Source organism: Scomber scombrus, chromosome 1 (assembly GCF_963691925.1).
Source record: "Scomber scombrus chromosome 1, fScoSco1.1, whole genome shotgun sequence".
Lineage (NCBI taxonomy): Eukaryota > Metazoa > Chordata > Actinopteri > Scombriformes > Scombridae > Scomber > Scomber scombrus.
Genome location: NC_084970.1, coordinates 21,079,660 through 21,102,081, shown reverse-complemented (window position 1 = coordinate 21,102,081; position 22,422 = coordinate 21,079,660). Strand labels below are relative to the sequence as shown.

At 38.7% G+C, this 22,422-nt stretch overlaps 1 protein-coding gene across 3 annotated transcripts in view; it reads right to left on the bottom strand.

Annotated features, from left to right (window-relative positions):
• Positions 1-21,957, bottom strand: part of dennd2b (DENN domain containing 2B) — a 45,659-nt gene extending 23,702 nt beyond the window's left edge. Inside the window, exons 1-3 of one of the 3 annotated variants that reach the window (XM_062423153.1) lie at positions 21,887-21,957; positions 5,671-5,769; positions 746-2,026 (exon numbers count right to left, since the gene is read on the bottom strand). In XM_062423153.1, the coding sequence (XP_062279137.1) occupies positions 746-2,026; positions 5,671-5,744 (1,355 nt within the window). In that variant the 5' untranslated portion in view covers positions 5,745-5,769; positions 21,887-21,957. Of the gene's footprint in view, positions 1-745; positions 2,027-5,670; positions 5,773-16,922; positions 17,075-21,886 lie in introns of those variants that run through there. The other 2 variants (XM_062423137.1, XM_062423146.1) reach the window with 2 other exon arrangements.
• Positions 21,958-22,422: the final 465 nt, after the last annotated feature.

The following is a 22,422-nucleotide window of genomic DNA, read 5'->3' as shown; positions in this document are numbered from 1 at the left end:
ATAAAAATAAGAGTAGACAACAACAGCAAAAATTCAGCCAATATGAACGCAACAGAGGAACGTGATAGTTTCTATTGGATATTTGCTGCTGCCAGTTTAAAGGAAGTTGGAAAAATGACAATACTTCAATTACAGTATGTGTACTTTGTGAACTTTTTTAGCAAGAAATTGAATATAGATTTGTTATGAGTGTGTACAAACATTATTTGCCTTTTCTAGCCAGTAGGCATTCACCTTATGATAAACCAATCATGATAAAACCACACAATGCTCTTTAAATGAAGTAAAAAACACTATTCTTCTTAAATGCATAATAATAATACAGCTTCAACACTAACGCAACTTCATGAGAAGCAAATTAAACTGCTCCAACACTACAACCAGACACGTTAATAAGTAACTTATTAAACTGCAACACCAACAAAGCAAACACTCCACAGGTTCTGCAGAAGTTTATCAGACATGTTAGAAAATTTAGTGTATACAACTGTGGGTTTCACCAAAGGGGTGTTGCTAGCAGGAAGCAGGTTGTACAGTGCACTTTTATGCAGTGGCGCTTCATCTCTGGTACATGTTGTTTGATCTGGGGGGGCTCAAGATAAAGGACACAAATGTTTTATTCTCTGACAATGTAGGAAACAAACTGATACACAGTTGATCTCCATGCTTGAGCAGACTTTCAATAATATAGAGTATTTTTACATCAGCATGTGGAGAACCATAAATACACTGATCCTTGTCTCACCTGTCTTGGATTCTGATGGGAGTGCTCCCCTCCGACTTTGCAGTGCGTGTCATGCTGGGTGCAGGGGTCGAGGGGAGAGGCGGGGGAGACTCAGAAGCTGGAGGTAGTCCATTGGATGGCAACGCGCTCTTCTGATCCCGTTTGGCATCGTACTCAAAAGTGCGTTTGGGTTTGGGTAAGGGGTTGACTGGAGAGCCCACAGTAGTCTGTTGGCTGGGTGGCTCTGGGCTCTCAGACCTGGTTGAGCTCACACTAAACCTTTGTCTGAGTTTAGAGAGCTTATCAGACACCAAAACAGGGTCTGGTTCAGTGGCCACTGAGCAAATGCTGCTGCGCTTGCTGGTGCATGTACTGTCCAAGTCATCACCTATCACAAAAGACTTTTGTCTTATCTTGTCTGGAGCATAGCAATTACTCAGATAGCGTGGAGGAGGTGGGGTGGGATTCTCCTTCAGGGCTTGCTCTATCTTTTGTATCCTGTTGAGGACTGCTGATGTCTCCTTCCGAGCAGACAGGGAACGTACAAACGTTCCTGAGGACTCGGTCTTGCCTATCCTTTTCTGGAAGCGACCCAGGCTATCTTTATCTGAAACTCCTTCCTCTTCCTCTGTCTCTGTATAGGAGCATTCTGAGAACGCAGTGCTCATCCTGCGAACCCCCTTAAAGTCAAACGTCTTCTCGCTACAGGGAGAAGAGAGCAGGCTTGGGCAGCCCTCACTGCCCCCTACACGCTCCCCTCCTGGTCTTTTATCCAGACACAAGCTCATCCTAGGAAGAGAGACCCTCCTGCACTCCCATTCTGAGATCTTTTTGCGGATTGTGGTGGGAGGAACACCTGCTACTGAGCGGGTGAGAGATAGGGTGCGCTTGTGGCTTTGGCTAGAGTGAGGTCCTAGTGAGAGCGTGCTCCAACTCAGGGGCCTACCATTAAGTCCATCTCCCAGAGAGAGATCCGCTTGGTTGTCCTTCTGGTCCTCAACACTGTGACTTTCCTGATTCTCCTTGGTTTGAGTTGGGGGCTTATAGATGGAGAGCCTGTTGTCCAGGCAACTGATGCTCCTGGATTTGGTGAGACGGCCTTGGGATTCAGTATCACCAGTGAGAGATGCACCAATGCACAGGGTAGCGGCCTTGCTGTTCCAGCCAGCACGTACCAGAAACCTGCCGTCAGTCCTGAGGTACCTGCTCTGTTTCCCAGAGTTCTCACTGTCACTGAGGAGAGGCTGCTGGCTCTTCCCCTGGCAGGCAGATAGGACAAGACAGGGTGATGTAGACTGGCACCTAAAAAAAGACAGAGAAAGGCGTGAAAAAATATTTTACAAAACAACAACAAAAAAGCATTTCAGTCTAACAGATACAAACACACTGAAAGAGGCAAGTTATAGGAGCTGCCAATCTCCAACCCTTCTGCAGCAGAATCTCAATGTGGAACAGATGGGAGAAAACTCTTAAAATTCAGCCGAAAATTCAGAATTAATTTCCAAGATCAAAGATCGAATGAAAACCTGAGCCACTTATTTAGAATAACCACAGGAAAGTATTCTGTCTTTGGCAACACGAGATCAAAATTAAGGCCAAAGGAAATACAGACTACATTAAAATGCCACTGTGGATTTTTCCACATAATCAAACTATTTTGAGGAGAATCACAGTGGACCTCACACAGAAAGCAGGATTTATTACAGAGGTCTTACCTGTAAAAGTCTCCCTGCTCCTCTCTGGTCCTCAAAGCTTTCTGCTGCTAAGTGATACTAAGTGCTTTTCCCCAGCTCACTGCTGACTGTATCATCGTTCAACACCCGCACACACAGTTTCTCACTGTGCTTGCCTCATTAGAGATTTCCACAGAGGCCAAACTTTCCCTGTAGATCCCAGACACCTTAGTACTCATAGTCGTTCAGGAACCTTCTCATGACTTGGAAGCTGGTGAGTTCTTGCGAAAGTGGAGCATTTGGGGATCTGATGTCATAGTCATGGTTAGAATAACAAGCGTTATGGGAGGAGGAAGCTGAGGACTGTGGACTGTGATCCAACAATGCAGGTTGGGACATATCTGGCTTCACACCTATCTGCCCTTCCCTGGTTTCATTCCTCCTGCTCCAGGGCGGAGAGACTTTTACAACACCTAGGAACCTGCAAAACTGCAAGTAGTATGATGGATGCATCTTATCTTACTTCACTTGAAGAAATATGAGAACTCAGAACCAGTGAACCAGCCTTAACCAGAATGATAAAAAAGTGTAAAAGAATCTTGAATCAACAGGATTTGTCTTAGCAGGGAATACATTTGATATGATAGTTCTTACAATGTTGTTTTCAGTCTAATATTTGGTATTGATTGATTATTACATGTCAAAATGTGTGAATTTCACTTTGAACTTTTTTTCTGAACAGGTCTTCTTATTATATTCTCACTCAAACACAGTTATCAATGTCAATATACAGCCTGAAGAGAACATTTAAAATCTGTCAGACTTTCTTATTTACATCACTACAAGTAAAACACACTGCATGTTTTATGAGGAAGCAGACTGAATGAACATACTGATATTAATCAGCGGTCCAACACATGACGCTGCAGTGATTCAGTAGGGAGTCATTTGAATTTGTCTTTGGCAAATTAAAACCCAAACGGTTCCTCGGAAAAACTCCTAACTTAAATTGCCAAGTCATGTGGCTAAAGTAGGAAGCCAGCGAGAGAGAAGAGTGTCTCTGAAGTTAAGTATCAATGGCTATGTTTTAGTAGCAACCAGACCAAACAGTCACTAACGAACGTCTAGTATCAGTTTTAATGCACATGGTTGACCTAATCTCATATCATTATTTGTTTTTTGTGTACTTGTTTTGGTTCATATGTCAGTTTGTAATAAACACAATTGACATTTTATCTATTTACATAGCAACAGATTCTATAACTGCAAAAATTAAATCAATAAAACCTTGAGCTCATTTAGTTATCTATACGCTGTAAATGTTAAGACTACAGAGTGAAGATTTTCAGACACAAAAAGAAAATATGTGCAGAATTTGGGTCTGTTGGGGTCTTGGGGACTTTCTAGGAAGTTCTGCTAGTCTCTCCATCATGCTTGTAAAAATAAGCCCAGTTCAGTCAGCTTCAGCTGAGCCGGCCATAAATAAAGTACCATACAAAGCACTAAATGCCAGTGTCAACCTGGCCTCTGGCTTTCACTCAGGCAACCAGGGCAAGTCAACCACAATCCACTTCCTGTTACTGACCAGGATGGAGGGGGCAGACTTTTTACAAGAGCAGCATGTCTACTGTTTTAGCTCAACATAGATAAGTATGTAGTTGTATGCCTTGACTGCCATTTGTTTATGTATTAACAAACAGTATGTCCCATTTTAATCAGGAGAGTTTGCGGTTAAATCTGCTCATGTGCATGATATACAGTACATATACAAACAGAGTAGTTTGTAATTCAATCTAGTGAATATGCATTTCTGGTTATATAAATCACTAGTCACAGATGGTAGTAAATCACTCTCTGGATTATTGTTTGTATTTCACTGTGATCTTTGACATGTATGCAAACTATAACGTCATAAAATTGCCAAGTAAGACACTGTGTAAGTTTTCAATTATCCTGTCACAGTGGACTCACATCACAAGGCGATGATGTTTTTTCTTTTCTTTTTTTTTGTTCTTTTCCCACCATGTTGGTGCATGTTGCAATGTGTGTGCCTCTTGAGGCTATAATGTTCAGCGTAGGTGTAATCAAGCTAAGAGGCTAGTGTCAGATAGATTTTATACTTTAAGGAATTGTATTGTGCAGCGCTACCCAACACAACTAGTATCTCCCCTTCTGTTAAAATGTGCAGAGGCAAAGTATATGTGCGTCATGAGATTTGAAAGCAATCTTAAAGAATCTAGGGAAGCTTGAACCAATGAGGTCACTAAGCTGTTAATAAGACTGTATTTCGAAGACAAATACATTAATCAAAAAGGGTTAAATGAACAGTCATCATGTCAGAGGAATGCAGCCAACAGGGTGAGAGAGCTTTGTGCTTCTGCGATAAGTTTTTCTCACATTTATATTCGCCAGGTTTCCCAAACTCTGTTTGCACATTTACCAGCAAATGAAAGCAACAGATGTTTTAATCCATATCCTAATAATAGCATTATGATTCAAATATATGTGGTTTGCCACTTCCAGTAGGTCTAATTTACACTGCAAGTAGTTACAGAAACCCGCTGCCACAGCTGCTGTGTGAGAAATATTGTCCTGTGTGTTAACCACCATTGCCTTACCAGCACAGACAATTAGGAAGGAAGGAAGGAATAAGCGACCCTGCCAGTCCAATAGTAAAATTGATATACAGTATGAGAAAAACCAGAAGATGCCCCACTGATAACAATCATCTAGTTCAAAATCAGCCTGCCAGCCTGGTGTGACCGTTGACAATGTAAACAAACTACATTTCACAACCGTGATGTACGATTGTTATGTATAACTGCTGTTTGTGACATGATATTAAACCTTTTCTCACCAAGCTGACTATTCCCTCTGGACTGACAGTTTTTGGCTTGATAAAAATGGACAGGATGACAGACTGTAAGGTTGAACAGTCAAGATATCACATATCATTCCCAAAGTTTGTTTTTCTCTCGCAGAAGGACACTGTCGGTTCTCAACATGCTAACACAAGCTTCATCTCACTACTCACAGTTAAGATTTGGATGGGGCCCTTGTCCAGGATACAGGATCGTACTTGCAACAGATTTGGATGTCTTATAATGACTGACAATCTTTGGCTGTAGTTTCCCATGAGGGGAAAAAAAGAGCACTTGTTTCTCTTTCAAATTAAAAGAGCAAAAAGATCCAGCCAGATATATACTTTGATAACAATTTGGCATTACAGGAAGAGCACACCAATGAGCCCACCCTTTCCCAGATGTTACTGACCTGTCGGGGATGTCCCGGGGAGTTTTAACCTCTCCTGCACGAGGCGCAGCCTTCGAACTCTTGTTGGCAGTCATGTTTGTCTGCAAGCCGCCCACTCACCTGCTGGACAAACACAAGGATGTTAAACATTAGAAAAGCTGCAGCATTCCATACATTTTACAAAAAAAACCCTGAACTGATAATGGATACTAAAAACTCATCTAAGGTTGTTTGGGTTTGTGGGTAAAATTAGAAAATTAAACTGGGAATTAATGCTATTATTATAATAGCATTGGGATTAAACTTAATAAAGTAATGAAAAGATGCAATACTGTCATGAACATGGACTTTAATCTAGTGTCTCATAACAAAACAGGAGACCTGGGTCCTTTCTGTGCTCATAAAGGACCCAGGACAAACATTTTTGTGCCATCAGTATGAACAGGACAACTCATGTGAGCCAAATTCCCAGCTCCGCTCACCACCTGGGTTCAATGTAAATCTGACAGCTTAACTATGATATCAAAGAGTGAACACTGGTTTCAATAATAATAAAACCTTACTAGTATAACCCCGTAGTCGGTTATCTTGAACTCGAACCCTAAATTCAACCTTTTTCCAACCATAAGAGGAGAGTAACAGTCATTGCACTTGACACCATTTCATTAGGTAAGCTATGAAAGAAGTGCTACAGATTTCCCCACTTCACTGCACCTGTCATGTTGAATCTACAATGGAAATATTGCAGATGGTCATCTGTAATAATGAACTGAATATGTTTTGGGGTTTAAACCAACTGTAGACCAAACGATGAATTGATTCATTACCAAAAAATCTGTATTGATTATGAAAGCAACTGTGAATTGCAGCCCTTGAAAATATTGTGCCAGAGAAACTCAGCTATTCCTCCACCTAGAACATCAAATATCAAACAACACAAAATGATGTCACTGCCACAGAAAACGATAAACTGAGAGTTAGAAATATTTAATAACTTGGTCATTTCTTACATGTGTTTAAAAATAACCTTGTCAGTGTTCTCTGGTGAACAAACAACATAATAGAGACACTGTTTCTAAATGACCACAATCATATCTTTGGCATTTCTGCTCTGCAATTTATTGTTGCTTATTAGCTGACATGTACACAGATACTAATGTACAATAATCCAATTTCGGCCAATATATCAGCCTGGCAGACATTTACTGGTCTACAGTGGCTCAATACTTAACTGTGCAGATACACGGTCGCCCATAAAGTTGGAATAATTTTGTTTTCAGAGATTCAGACACATTCCTCTTTTTATTTTCTATTCATACACATCAGTAATCACCTTTGACCAGGTGCAATGAGATTGATCAATACAATTTTGAGAGTATATACACTTTTATCTATCAAGAATAAATCACATTGTCACAATCATTTCATGAGAAGAAGTAAAAAATATTTGATTCCAACTTTATGGGTGACCGTGTATGTAGGTTTGGTTTTATGTGCCAAGATTTCAAATTATCCCTGTCTGAGATTTCTGTCTCTGACTGAACACAACACAGCTGAACAGACTTTTCAATGGAGGTGAATGGCTATAGGTAATGCTAAAAGCATTCAGGTCACTGTTGGGTATTCCTAAAAGCATGCTCACACAGAGACATGTTGTTAATACTTATGAATTTCATTTACAGTAATGTAACATCATCATTCAACACAATGAAAAGTCCTAACAAACAAACAAACAAACAAACAAACAAACAAAAAACACCCACTGAAGACCAGTTCCTTAAAATAAACACTTTCTGGACTTTATCTCAAATTAGACCCATTAGCACTCAGTTAAATCCTCCCCTCAAACTGGAGGCCACTGCCCCTGAAAATCACTTTTTAAATGCAGCATTGACCCTTTCAAGAAAGCTCAAAGCGATTGTTCTGGTGCATAAGGAGGTCAAATGGAGATCCATAGAGATCAGAGGTGGAGGATGGGAGGGTGCTTGGCAGCATGACTTGTTTACAGGAAGTTGTTGTATGAAGTAGCCAGCCAACCAGTAGTGCAGCTGAGTCCTATAGAGACAGATGAGGAGAGCGAGGGAGCATTCCTGCTGTCAGCTATTTCCTGTAACTGTGGCCTATGCTAAGAGGACGGGCCATGCATCATTATTTTCATCAAACACAGAGAATGGTGTTGTCCTGTCCTGCTCACAAATCTCCTCTCCTGTTGTCATTCTGTGTTTTAGATTGCAAGAGTAAAACATGAAAAACATTACACTCAAAAAAAAATAGGGCAGGATCACTAAGATCCTATAGTTTCTGTGACACAGAGACATTTTAAACATAAAAGTACTCTAAAATACATTAACTAAAGTTTGACAAGTTTGCAGGTGAGAGAGAGTTTCCTATCGAGCAAAATCTGATCCATTATTTTCATAAATCAGAGAGCCAGAGCCATATTTGGGGCAAAGACTATCAATGACTGTTCAGTGAAGACACACTTTTGTATAGAAAAATAAACAAAAAGTAGCTAAATAATGTATCCATGATTGCAAGATTAAGCAAAACAAACCATTCTGGACATATAACATAAAAAGGGAAATTGAGAAATAATATGTGGAGCTTGAGAAATACAACATTGCTCTAAATTAGACCAAATGAATGTTACGTGGGTGGAATATTTCAACCTATAACATTCAGACACAGTGACAGCTGTGAAACATTACCTCTGATTAATACCTGCTGAAAAAATATTGTACGTTTTGGGTAGTGAGACTTAATATTCTCTGTGTCACAAGCACTGGTTGTTTAATGAAAGCAAATCGATTAGAGGAAAAACTGCAATCAGCAAAGAAAATAAAATTGCTAACATTTTATGTTCGCTCTTCACACCTTTGTTATGTTCATTTGTAGGAATTAAACATTTTCTTTTTTTTGACAAAGAAAGCTACAATCACAGAAATAGGCCACAGAGGCCCAAGACGGACTCTGCAGTGTAAACACCAAGGCGTTAGCCAACTGACTTCCTGAGGTCTGATACCATCTCCCTACACAGTCTGTAAACAACCACTTCTAAGAAAGCTCAAGAGTACCTTTAAAGTGCATTCAACCAGATTGAAGACAAATTTTCTCTTGAGATGTCAGAGCCGAAGGCAAGTTAATGGTCAACTGTGAAAAGTCAACAGCTTCATGCTGATTTGAGGCATTCTTCAAATCACAACTGGGTCCTGATGACAAACAAAAGGACATTAAAGACGATGTCTTGTGCACATTTTCAGGTTCATGTTTATATTCTGGGAATCAACTGTTATAAATCCTTGCATAATTTACAGTTAAAAAACCTCCTCATTTAATATATACTCTCCATGCAGCTCAGCCCCTCAGTTCAGCCTCTGTCTGAAACAGGCAGTTTTATCTAATGTCTCTTTAAGGCTGCCCTTTGAGCCCACTCTGTTCTGATTTCAAATTTTTGGACATCATAACAATAAAAAAACAAACAAACAAACCAAAAAATTAGGAATCACAAACAGTATGATAAGTCCCCTTTAATGTATATATATGGGAACACTTTGGCTGTTGTGTTATTCAAGACATGAGTTAGTGGAATTAACAATATCGCCAAGGATGAAAATTAAGTTGCAAGCCACTTAAAAGCATATTCTGTTATGGTTGTTTAAAATATACAATATACAGACAAAGACAGTGAAGTGAAGTATGCTTTTTTGAAGTTTTGAATTTAATGTAACTAACCAAACAGATCAGGTAACAAACACAAGCAAGTCTAAAGGATGTCACATAGTCTTTTTTCTATGTAAGCTGTGCATCATGACGTCAGGATAAACCATCACCCATGTGTATCAATGTTCCAGAGAAGCAACCTTTTCACCACATTGGCCCCCAGATTGGCACATCTGCTCTTCAGTAACATAAACACTTCTGTCTGACAGCAGACTATCACATTATCATGAATGAATTAGTGACCACAACTAACAATAACCAAAAAATATCATATACAATTTATAGCTAATAAAACAAGACATCCAGTTTCAGAGAAGTTACAGTAAAAGTTCTTCTTCCCTTTTTTTGTAAAGAGATACTTTTACATTTCCTTCAGTAATTCCCATTACGTCAAACTCAACACAGAGGGAGGTAAAGACTCATCCATGAGTTGGCTTGTGTTTGGCCACAACATGAGAATAAATCCCAAAAGCCAAACTGTCCCTTTGAGAAATTCGACACCATCATCTTAATGACCTAGCTTGGCCATTTCTGGGATTTTCCTGGTTTTGCTATGTTCAAGTCAAGAAGGACTAATTGATTACGTGAGAGGCATATCAGTGATGCATATTTTCCTTAGCAAAACAAGACTGTATTCATGAAATGGAATTGAAACACTGTGTCCATTAGACTATTGGGACTGGTATAAAAGAGCCCTTTGTGTTCAATACGTCCTTGAGAGGGAGATGGTGGTTAAAATGTAAGTCTTTTATCAGCTCTGTGTGTGTGTGTGTGTGTGTGTGTGTGTGTGTGTGTGTGTGTGTGTGTGTGTGTGTGTGTGTGTGTGTGTGTGTGTGTGTGTGTGTGTGTGTGTGTGGAAGAGAGAGACTTAATTAGGTTAAATATCTTTCAAAAGAGCGCCCACACGTCCTTGGCCCTGTCACATTTGACAGATCATCTGATACACAGTTCTCCTCACTTCATGCAGGAATGTACTAATATTTGCCCTATCCATCAGACCGCCGCTGCATTCAGAGTATTAAAGAATGTTTTCAAAGGGTGAAAGAAAACACAAGAGACGGAGCTGAGACACCTGGATCTGATGCCAAGAAGAGCTTCTTTCTCATTCAACAAAGTCGACACACAGTTACGCACAGTTGAGGCACCTGGCACTTGATGTTCACTCGTTGAGGTGACATCATGGTGGACAAACTTTGATTAACCTCCTGCGACTGGGTTTCCTATGAGATCTTCATTTATCCTTAAGGACGCAGGAGGAGACACAACAGTTCCCATAAACAGTGGCTAATGCTGTAATTCTCTCCAGTCTGCTGCTACTCAGCTTTTCTGGCTGACCCGGTCCTCCGTTTCTGCTGATCAGCAACCTGTCTTCAAGGTTTTTAAAAACCACCACAGAACTTACATGCAGCCAAGAGGCTATGTGGAAAGGAAGAGTGAAAATCTCTGCAAATTCTCAACTCTTCCCAGACGTCACAACTCACTGGCAGACGTGGGTGTATGAGCCCACACACTGATCCATGCCATTGTTGCAAAATCAGCAGACAGACCAGTTTTGTCCTCTAAGAACAAAAAAGAGACCTTAGGTGGTTGAGTTGCATCATCTGAATTCACATTAAAGCATTTACAACACACTTATGAACTGTGTATGGTGGGAGAGCCAAACCTTTGTGCTGAAACATAAAGACTGATGTATTATATTGAAAATATATGTATTCCATTCATAATCTTTCTCTGAAGGCAAGTTTAAGGCTCTGACAGCCTCTATGTGTCTCTATGTAAAAGAAAACCGCCAAGGTTGATGCTACTGGCAGTTGCACACAGCCATACCTACATAATTACCAAAATACTCTACCACATACTTTGCCATGCTGCCATTATATAGCTCAGTTAGCCAGGTGGAACCAATTCTTGGAATCTTTTTTTATCTCCTTTTTTAGCCGTTTCAGCTTCTTTCTTTTTTTCTGAGTAATCATGGCGTGTTGCTCTTTGTGGAAAAGAGGGAAAACCCTTCTGTGTAACCTAGATATGAGTATGCACAGCTGCAGAGGCAGGCATGTGGAAAACAGGCTTATATCCATCTGAGCTGCAGCAGAGGTTGGGGGGCTGTGGGGGGGGGGGGGGGGGGGGGGGGTAGATTTTTTGTCACAGAGCTGACCTCTGACACACAGTCTTTGACTTTTGCCCGGAAATAAAGGAGGTAAAGGTGTATTCTTGTTTACCACTGTCTTTTAAGTCAAAGTTTGACTAACCCAACATAAATTAGCTGTCATCGCCTGCATTGTTTCTTCAATAAGAACATGTTTCAGTTTTTACCAATCAAGCAGGTTAGAATCTATAATGTCATATTTCCATCTAAATTAGCAAATGCTGAACAAAATTTCAAAAAGTTAGCAAAAGAAAATTCAGATCGATGTTTTTCTATCAACAACTTTTATGCCAATAACGACAATACAAGAGGAGATTTATTCAAAAATCTGTTTGCATCAGTATTTTGCTCAGCCTCTCTCAATACAAAATGTCCTCTGTTTCCCATCACTCATTACATTAGTGCTTGCGACATACGAGGTCACTGAATGAATAAAGATAACTGGAAGTGATCTCATAAGGAAAACCATCATGTGTATCATGACAAAGTCAGTCAAAGAAATTGCATCTGTCCTTTATATTAATCGAATATGTTCCTACACAAAGTAAGCACTTTATTACAGCTGTCCACTTTATAAAGAGGCTTAAGAAGCGAGAGCCTTGAGAAACGACGTGTGCCATTTATTCTGAATATCAACAGGTTCTGACAAGTGTTAAACCGCTGAAAGCATCATAAACATCAACCTCATGAAAGTGTTAGCAATCACAGACAATGAGTAAGCCTGGCGTGTTCACATGGTGACATCATGTCATGGTGACACGATATGAAGAATAGCTCTGCACATCACGCACATCCAACTTATCACACCACTAAATGTACAGTGTATAATCAGATTATTAATTGGTTATAATGTTATATATTTACTATTCAGCAAACATAAAGAAATGCCATTAAAGAGGTGCCACCTGCACTAAGCTAACTGGCTTTTTAAAACTATAGTTTCCATGGCAGCAAGTATCAAAGCAAAGTCTGAGGCTGTAAATCAGGGATAATAAAAGAATGAATGTAGGTAGCAACTGGGGAACAACAGGCTTAAACAAGCTAAAATACATCCTCTAGTGTTCTCACAGCAGAGTCAAACATGTCTGTGACGGGAAAAGGAGACATAAATAAACAAAACAGTGTATGTGTATTAGAGTTCAATGTTGTAAACTCACAAGCAAGGAATATGTTCAAGATGAACTTGAGTTGAACTTTGCTCCATTTGTTTCAACACAGACATGGTTGCAGAAGCTTTCTTCCAGCACGTCATTACCTCTGGGATAGTGACTCACTCTCTCTTAATCCTTGTATGTAATATGGAGGTTATAACAAATCTCTACTATTTTATACTCTACCTGCTCACCTAAATGCGTTTAAAAGTGTACCTACTATCTTCATTTCTGTGATTCATGTGTGATCTTGAGCCATGTGATTGTGAAACAAAAGCTGAAACATTGTACAACACAGCCACAGCCTACGACTACAGTCACTGGTAGTTTACAAAGATGACTGAATGAGTATTTACATGCACGTCAGCTTGGTTGCTTCATGCCAGTCAATGAAGCATGGAAGAAAAAAATTCTTTATATCAAAGGAGGAATTCTCTCAGTGATTAATAACTTTATTAGAGCTCGGGGGTAAAGCAGGAAGAGATGGTCTTGTGACCTCGACCCTGGTTAAAATTCATGGTCCTGACTGAGAGATCAGCCAAATGGAAATTATACAGACAGATCAAATCTGAACTCCCTTTGGCAAAATGATGAACAAAACTGCTCCTTCAGAGCTGCTCCACAGCCAAAAGTATCATCAGACTCTTGTACTCAGCAACTCCAAGGCATGTGTTTGTTTGTATGAGTGTGAAGTATAAAATACTGATGAACAACGAAGATTTCCCAAAAACATCTCAGTATAAATGAAGACAAACAAGACTGTAGATGAGAGTCTAAAAAACGGACCGACCAACAGACCAACACTGCCATCCCTTGCCGTCCTCTAGCATGGCTGTAAACCACTAAGCCCCTGACTCTAGGTCTAAAAGGTTATGTGCCATCTGAAAATCTGTGAAACTATGAAACTATTGCTACCACCAAAAACACCAAAAGTTATTCCTGAAACTGCCAGAACTGCAGATCATATTCTACACAAATACCTGCAGCACCTAAGTTCAGCTACACAAATAACGTTTTCCAAGACTTAAAGATGGAGTGCGAGACTTTTGTTTCCCCTTCTGGCAGTTAGAGTAATTACAAGAACACTGTCGACACATGCTTACGTCATAGACTCTGCTTTAGCCTACTCCGTCACGACTGTTGTGGCAGTAAAATGGTGGATAAATGGTTTTGAACGTCACACAACGCCCTCCAAATGACTCATTTTAGTATCCGAATTTGATGCACTAATTACAATAACACTTAAAAAGTCTAGTAGATTGATTGGACCGTTTTATCCCCATTCAAGTTAGAAGAAAGCTAACAGGAAGTTAGACGTCTCGGCCAGCAGAAGTCTGCCCATAGAGCATAGCAGTAAGCATTCATCCTGCTAGTGCAGGAATGTCGAACCCGACACTTGATGAAAAACTCTGGTATACTGTGAAATACAAAGAGATGTATCTAGAAGTGATAGGCTTAATCAGCATTGTGTGAATTTGTTAGGCTAGGGCTTGAATGTAATGGTCTTTCATTTATATGTAAAAGTTCCCACTGCAGCTTTAACAGGTAAAAAAAAAAGATTAGCCTCCCTCTTAAATGTGCTTTCTTCCATGAAAGCTGCTCCAATTGTCACCCTGCCTCTACTGAGGGAACAACGGGAAGTACTTCAAACATCACTGACTAGTTGTTACCTTGTTCTTACATTTTGTTACATGATGAGGCAACAATGGATGGAAAGAATAAAATATCTTTCTAACCTCTGGCTATTACGTTTGATGATTTTACATCCACCACTGTGTAAAGTCAAGTATGAATCAGCTGCTGACAAGGTGCTAATTTTTCTGTTAAAGACGGAGACTCAAAAACACAATAAAACTTTGCTTTCCTGAAGTGTCTCTATTTAGAGCTGTTGGCTGTAGCCCCAACTCAGCACACACAGTAGCACTGTACATATGAAAAAGTCATCAGCAATGTCTTTTTATAAACACGGTGGTTTCTAAAAATGCACAGACCTTGTTGCTGTTTGCATGAAAAAGTACTTTTTTACCAAAGTACGAACACAGGAAGTCAAAACTGTCTATTTACATCTAAAATGTCCTAAAGAGTCGTTGTTTTTAGTTGTTTTAAGCTTGATGTACTACGAAAAAAGAGGAAAGAGAGGTGTTATTGTGATGTTCATGAACAACGGTCCCTTTGAAAGTGTGTGGTGATAGGCCAGGCTCACTGCTGCTGCACTGAAAGGGGGACAGAGCAGAACCTCCTCAATAGCTTCATGTTGACAGTCCTGTCCAGTGAGGTCATTGTTTGATCTGCACAATAGAAAGTCTTTTGGGAAATAAAGAGAGCTAAATAAAATTAGTCGAAGCATTCTAACAGCTTGGTTTTGTTAGGTTTGCATTGTGTGTAGAGTAATCCTATACAAATTGAGTCATTTATGTATCATTTTGTCAAGAAAAATAATATGTAAACAGTGGTGAAAGGCAGAAACCAGCCTTTCTTTAACTGCAGATGTGGTCCCATGTCTGTAAACTACTTGTTGCGTTAAAATACACATAGTGGTAGAAAACTACGAGTCACGTGAACTGTTTTCTTAGTGTAGGAGTTAATGGAAAAATAGATGTTTAAAAAAATGCTAATCTTTCACTAGGGAATCATTTTGTTCATCCATCACTTGTTGCTTGGTTTTTAACCAAATTTGATCAAAATCTTCTAACTTTAACACTGTTTTATACCATTTTAAACTGAATATCTTTGGGGTGTTGGACTGTTGGTCTGACAATACAAGACATTTGAATGGGGCTGCAACTAACAAATATTTTCATAATTGATTCATTTGTCAATTATTTTAGTTGATTGATCTATGAAGTGTCAGAAAATGGTGAAAGCGCCAATCACTGTTTCCCAAAGACCAAGATGTAACCTCAAATGTCTTGTTTTGTCCAGACCAACACCAAAACACAAACAAAGATATTCAGTTTAGTGTCTTAGACGACTAAACAAACTAAAGACACCACGAAATAATTACATTTAAGAAGCTGAGACGTTAAAAAAAAGACTTAAAACAATTAATCAATTATCAAAATAAATCATGTGTTCAGTCGATTCATAGATGAATCATTGTAATAATTGAAACAGATCATCTCAGGCTCCAGGAAACTGAGATGGGCATTTTTCACTGTTTCCTAGGACAAACCATGAATCAATTGATTAAGAAGATTATCAACAGATGAGCCAACTAAATAATGAAATGAATTAGTTGCAGCCCTAATGTACACACAGTACAACAGTGCTATACTTATGTAAGTACATTAACCATATAGTGGAGCTGCAACGATTAGGCAACTAATCAATAAGTTGAAATAAATTACCAATTATTTTGATAATTCATTGTTTTGAGTCATTTTTCAAGACAAAATGTCAAACTTCTGTGGTTCAAACTTCTCGAATGTGAATATGTTTGGTCTGTTTTAGTCTTTTATGATAGTAAATTCAATATCTTTGAAGACATTTGAGGTTACACCTTGAGCTTTGGGAAATAATGATTGACAATATTAACCATGTTCTGACATCTTCCAGACCAGGTGACTCATTGAGAAAATAAACAACAGAATAATGGATAATGAATATAATCATTAATTGCAGCCCTAATGTACACACAATACATATCAGTAATATGTAAGTACATAACTGTACACTACAGTGAGTGTGCACTGTTGATGTGCTGTACATGGCACATACATTCAGCACTTACTGAGACAGCTGCATGAGTGCCATCTTGCATAAAATCTGTAGAAAGTATGACCAATATCCTATCAGATAAAATGTAAAGTCAAACATTCATGTGGGTTTTATCTCCCAGGACAAAAGAACTTGCCATCCTAAAGTCCAACCTACAACAGGAAAAGGACAGTTGAGAGTGGTGTGAGTCCTGCTGTTATCTGCTGCTTTAACGTTATGTCTTTTTAGCTTAGTTCAGATCACTTGGTCCAGGTTAATTACAATGCACAGCCTCACCGCTGATGGGACATTTTCCTGCATTCAAAGGGTCAACTAAAAAAACAACAACTAGTGTTTTAGCCAGCTTGCTGCACTTCATGGCTTAACATGTCTATGACCAAATATGGTCACACGAAGATTTACACTACACTACAAACTTTTTTTTACACAACCTTAATAGATATTTTCAGTAGTTTGTAACGATATCTAAACATTCAATCTTCCTGCTTAAAAGTCGTGTCCAGTAACTAACTAACTCGCGTCTTCTTCTTTTTTTTTACCTCCAGGTTTCTCCTCTCATCCATGGCTGCTGACATTTTCTGATTGTAATCCCTTTGCGACGCACACAAATCCAGTTCGTCTATGCGGCGAGAAACTTTGGCCGGTTTGGTCTGATACCTGCCCTCCTCAATAAACTCCGACTCATGTCTTTCCAACCAAAACCGACAAAAAAAGAGAGAGAAAAAAAAAACCCTCCTGCCTCCCCTCTCACAGCCGCTCGCAGAGTGGGAGGCAGGACTTGTTGCCTTGGAGACGGGTTGTTTGCCCCCCGCTTTTCTCCAGATTTGGCCCCATGCCCTCCTCCTCAGCCAGGCATTCACACTCTCTCCCCTCTTGTTTATTGTCACGCCGGGTTTGAGGAGTGTGGATGAATATGCACCAGTTGAATGGATGGGGGCAGCTATGGGACATTGTCTGCATACATTTCATCCACACACACAAAGATTTCTTTCATTTGTCAGAAGATGAAGGTTTGTTACCAAGGAGAGCACTGAAATCACTTTTAATCCAGTGCCAGTGACATGATTATATGTCTAACATTGGTGTGTAAGGCTCTCATAGCCAGTACGGCTATGGGAGCCTTACACACACTTTGTATTTGTTCATATATTCATCTCCAATTTGTATTTGATATTATTTACAGTAATAATTATTATTATTGCGCTGTTAACCATCCTCCATTGGCACAGACTCTATCATAGTGATAGCTCTTTTATGATGGCCAGATTATCACTTCACTGCTGTGTTTTTATTTTATTCTTGGCCGTTTTGGATGCCTAAATGTCCCTCAGGATCAGTATATAAGTATCTCTCTCTCTATGAACTACAGTTTTGTGCCATTTACTTGTGCTGTATACATTTCAGAGGTAAATACTGTACTGTTTACTGCAGTACATTGATCAGTGATGAGTCATAGTTAATGGTAACAGATTCATATTTTACATACAAATTGTTTGATCATTTTATACAAATATTTATAGATTTAATTGTTAAAAACTGTGTGTACTGTGTACATCAGTAATGTAGAGAATATGTGTAGAAAGAAGTATTCATCCTATGCTAAATGTACTTAAAGTATTAAAAGTAAACATACACATTTTGCAGAATCATGGTCCTTATCAGTGTTATATCACTGTACAGTACAGTGTATTATATTATACGGGCAGTTGAAACAGATTTGAGCTACTCTACATACTGCTGGGCAGTTTGTAAGATGAGAAAAGGTTTGCAACATCTTCAGCTGAAAAGTATTAAGTGACCTAAAGTACAAGTACCTTAAAACTGTACTTAAGTACAGTACTTGAGTAAATGTACTTAGTTAAACTGCCAAGCTAAACTACAAATTTCAAAAAAATGGCTCATCAGTTATAATATTATTAAAAATAGAAGGTATGAAAATAGAAAGTAGTATTTCTATCCTTTACTTTAGTAGATTTAGCAATACAGCAGTTTAAGAATACTCCCTTATAAATTGTAAAGTGTGTAACTATATGTAACAATACATAATTAGAAAAATGTACTTTAAATATCAAAACTAAAAGTACTCATGCAATAGAATGGCCCCCGGCTAGTGTTATATTATTGCACAGAACAATATAATATATCTTAATGAATTGAGAATAACTGGAACTACTGTTGTGCAGTATAATTAGATAAATATTACCAGCAAAACATATGTTAAGTCTTAAAAGTTAAAAGTACTCATAATGGAAAAGAATCACTGCTGTTATTACTATAAATATTATGTTATTGAATTATTACCCCTGGTGCATTAACAATTAAACAACATTTTAAATATGCAGCTGTGTAGAAGTGTATTTTAATATCTAACATTTTGTTATATAACATTTTAACTGATCAAATGTTTTTGTAAACTTACTGTATATTTTTCATCTGCAAAGTAAAACCTACAGCTGTCAGATGAAGAAGTGCTCTAATCAATTCTCTGAAATATAGTGAAGTAGAACTATTAAATGATATATAGTTGTGATACTCAAATAAAGTACAAATACTCATGTAAAACTGTGGAGCACATAGTTACATCCCAGCAGTACTTTGCTCTAATTGTATTCTACTGCATGTATTTGGGCTTTTTGTCATAAAATGTTGCTGTGTTGGGGCTGAACCAAGACCAAAACTGAAGGTGACCACAAAAATGTCAATATTCACCCAAAATGAAATATCCCCCCTTGGATTGAGTTAACTCCAACCAAATGAAACCTCTTAACTCTCACTGTAGCTCTGACAAATAAAACACATCTGTGTAGTGTCAGCTGATGTTGTCCAGTTCATATAAATGCATTTCCACAAAGATTAAAGATTACAACAGCGAGATGAGGAAGCCACAAGTATGTCCAACTTGTACTTGTACTGCATGCTTCTCAATAATCCGCTGGTCAGTATCTGTTCAGTATAAGTAAACAAGCATATTTATATGAAGACTTAATTTTGTTTTCAGTTATGCTGCTACGACATGCATCATAATCTCATTTACAGGGGTCATCATCATTTAAGGGATTTTCTGCCTCTTTTTAATCTGATTTATCAGTACAGTTGAGCCTTTTCACGCAATTTGAACAATTGCTGTTTTATTTGCTTATCAACTGGAAGTAAATGAAAGCTCCATGACAAATGAGCAAATTTAAACTGCCGATGAAGACTGTATGATACATTAAAAAGCTCCAGAACAAGCACGTAAGTGGACCTCGAGTAGAGGGTGTTTTGTTGGCGGTTTCCAGGGTCAAGAGTTGTTGTCAAGAGCGTCTGTTCACTATATATTAAAAACCTCACACTGATGAACGTGCATCGTGTTGCCATTTATGGTGAACTGTCAATGCTGCTACATGCAACATCCACACACCAAAGGTTTGAAGCCCTACCCATCCATAAAACCTGCTCCATTCAGTCTCTTGGGGTGTCTTATCATCCCCCAGACTTGGGAACAGAGGAAGTCACAAAACCCACACATCCGTCATCACAGTTCGTAGCATCAAGTCAGCAGGAAGCCTACAGCTCTGCCACTGTGCAGCTTTTCTCGGTCTCAGTCAAAACCTTTCAAGGCCCTCGTAAAGATTGTCCTTCCTGCGAATCCTCACTGTCTGAACACAAAAGAGGGAGACACTCACAGCTTTTTGTGGGATGTTTTACCTGAAAGTAAGCTTCAACTTGTGGAATTCATTGTACCAGTGATCGCTGAGCCATCTGGATTTCTCATGAGAAGCCACTTCCTTTTTCTTGCATGACACAGGAGAATTAAACGAAGTTCAAATCAAACCACAACATGCATCTGCTCCATGTATACACTTGCATTAATACATGATATCCTTACAGCTGTGACAGGACTTAGCATTATGCTCGGCTTCTCATGATTAGACACCGGCTCAAACCACAGTCGCAAAAGAGTGAACATTTATTATCAGAGATAAAATCACTGAATCTTATGTGTGTTTGTTTAGGATCCACCGTAAATCCAAAACACTCAGACATTCAAGTGGGATTATTCCACGAAGCTATGGGGCTTTTGCCACCTACACTCCAAAAATGCACCCCTAATCCTTTCTCTTTCAGCCTCTGCATGTTCCAGACAGCAAGGAGTGGAGAAAAGTATGGAAATATTGAACACATCTGAGAGGAGAACAGCAACAGGCCGAAGACACTGCATAGTTATCTGCTCCATTTTGTCATAAAAATAAGTTCGGGGCAATAAACACTGTATCTGGTTTCGGGAAACGACCTGAGGCGACTCTTAAACTTCAGAATTAAGTGGAGTCAGGTTGAGAAGACACAACTTGTCTGGTAGAGATATGAGCTGCAAATGAAATTAAGCTGCAAGTGTCTTCTGTAGAAAAAGTGAAATAAAAAGAGTGTGACTAGCTCCTCAAACTTTTTTTTTTTTAATATTTGACTGCACAACACTCCTACTGTGCTACTTTTGCTATTCTGTTGTTGTTCAGGAATGTGAGCTGTTTGATTATTCATATATTCAAGAGTTTGCAGCCTCAGGCACATTTCAAACCTGTTTGGACTCTTATTTTTTTGCATGCAGACTCCATTTTGCTGCTGAAAACTGGTATCAACATCATGACTCCCTTATTGTGTTGGCAGTGTCAGGGGTGAGGATGTTTTTTGTCATGTTTTTGTCATTGTCACACATCATCAAACAGCACAATCAATAATGAAAGAAAAGTACTGGGATGATGAATCGATTACTTCGGACAAACAATAATCTGCAGCTAATCAATTCATTCTTTGATTAACAAATGAATAATAAAATGTTAAAAGAAGTAACATTGTGTTACTGCCACCAAAATGCTTTATGCTTTGAATAACTGCAGCCTCAACAGCACAGCGGCAATTATTCAAGCAAAGTTTAGCACAAGGACATTCCTTTATCTCATGACATTTTTCTTTTTGTTTCCACACAGCAGCCACAACATCACAGGCTCAGAAACCTTGAATAGTGGTGTGTGATGTTTCATACAGCTTGTGTATGAGCGTGCATGTACGAGCAGGTTGATGAATTGTCCAAAGAAAACTGAACAAAAACTTGTTGGGATTTGCCAGGAAATAGAGTAAGTAAAGGTGATTGATGAGAAATGTTTGGAGGGTTCAAAAGACATTGATTATTTGAACAGAGCAAATCCAAAGGCTGAGGCGCCCCCTGTAGGCTGAATCATGCAAATGCAGCACAAAAGCTTGGAAAGATAACTTTTCCCCCCTAAAGTAGAGAGGATTTGACAGTTTACCAACATCGATCAAACCCAGTGTCTATTAATGACTTTAACCTTTGCCATGTTAAATATTTTAACAACACAGTAGACTGTAGAATATGGAGACATTTTCTTCTCTTATCAACATATCTGTCACAGATGCCAGAAAATACAGTAAGTTACTCAAAAAAGTTACATGTCGTTAGATTTCAACATTTAAATCATGTAGTGAGATGAAACTAAAGCCTACCTGCCTTTTTTATGTAGTTGAAGTGTTTGGTCAGTGATCCATTCTTGAACAGAGGCTCTGTCGCTTTTCTGTCTGTGCAGCCTGAAAGCTGATTTCTTTTTCTGCGGAAAAATAGTCTCCTCAGTATAACTGCATGAAAAAAACAGTGGACTGCACAGGAAATGGTGACGCAGCAGTATGTAAATCACTTCTCTAAAAGAAAAGATGATACTTTATGGCTTTCAAATATAATATTAAGTATAACTTAGACAACCTTCAAAATTAAATAAGTCACGCTTTGGCACAACAGATGTGAACGACGAGTTTTACAGGTAATTTCCAGATTATTTAGAGTCAGTGAAAGTTACTTCTTGAATGTGCCAGAAATTGATACATCCAATTAGGCTAATCGTAGTTTCCCCCCTTTTTTAAACGCAAATTTAACATACCTGTTGATTTTTATAACAAACTGAGTATCTGTATTTCTCCATTGTGTCAAATGCTTATTAATCAGAAAACTGATGCCAACATGGTGACAAAAATGTTCAAAAAAAATTTCAT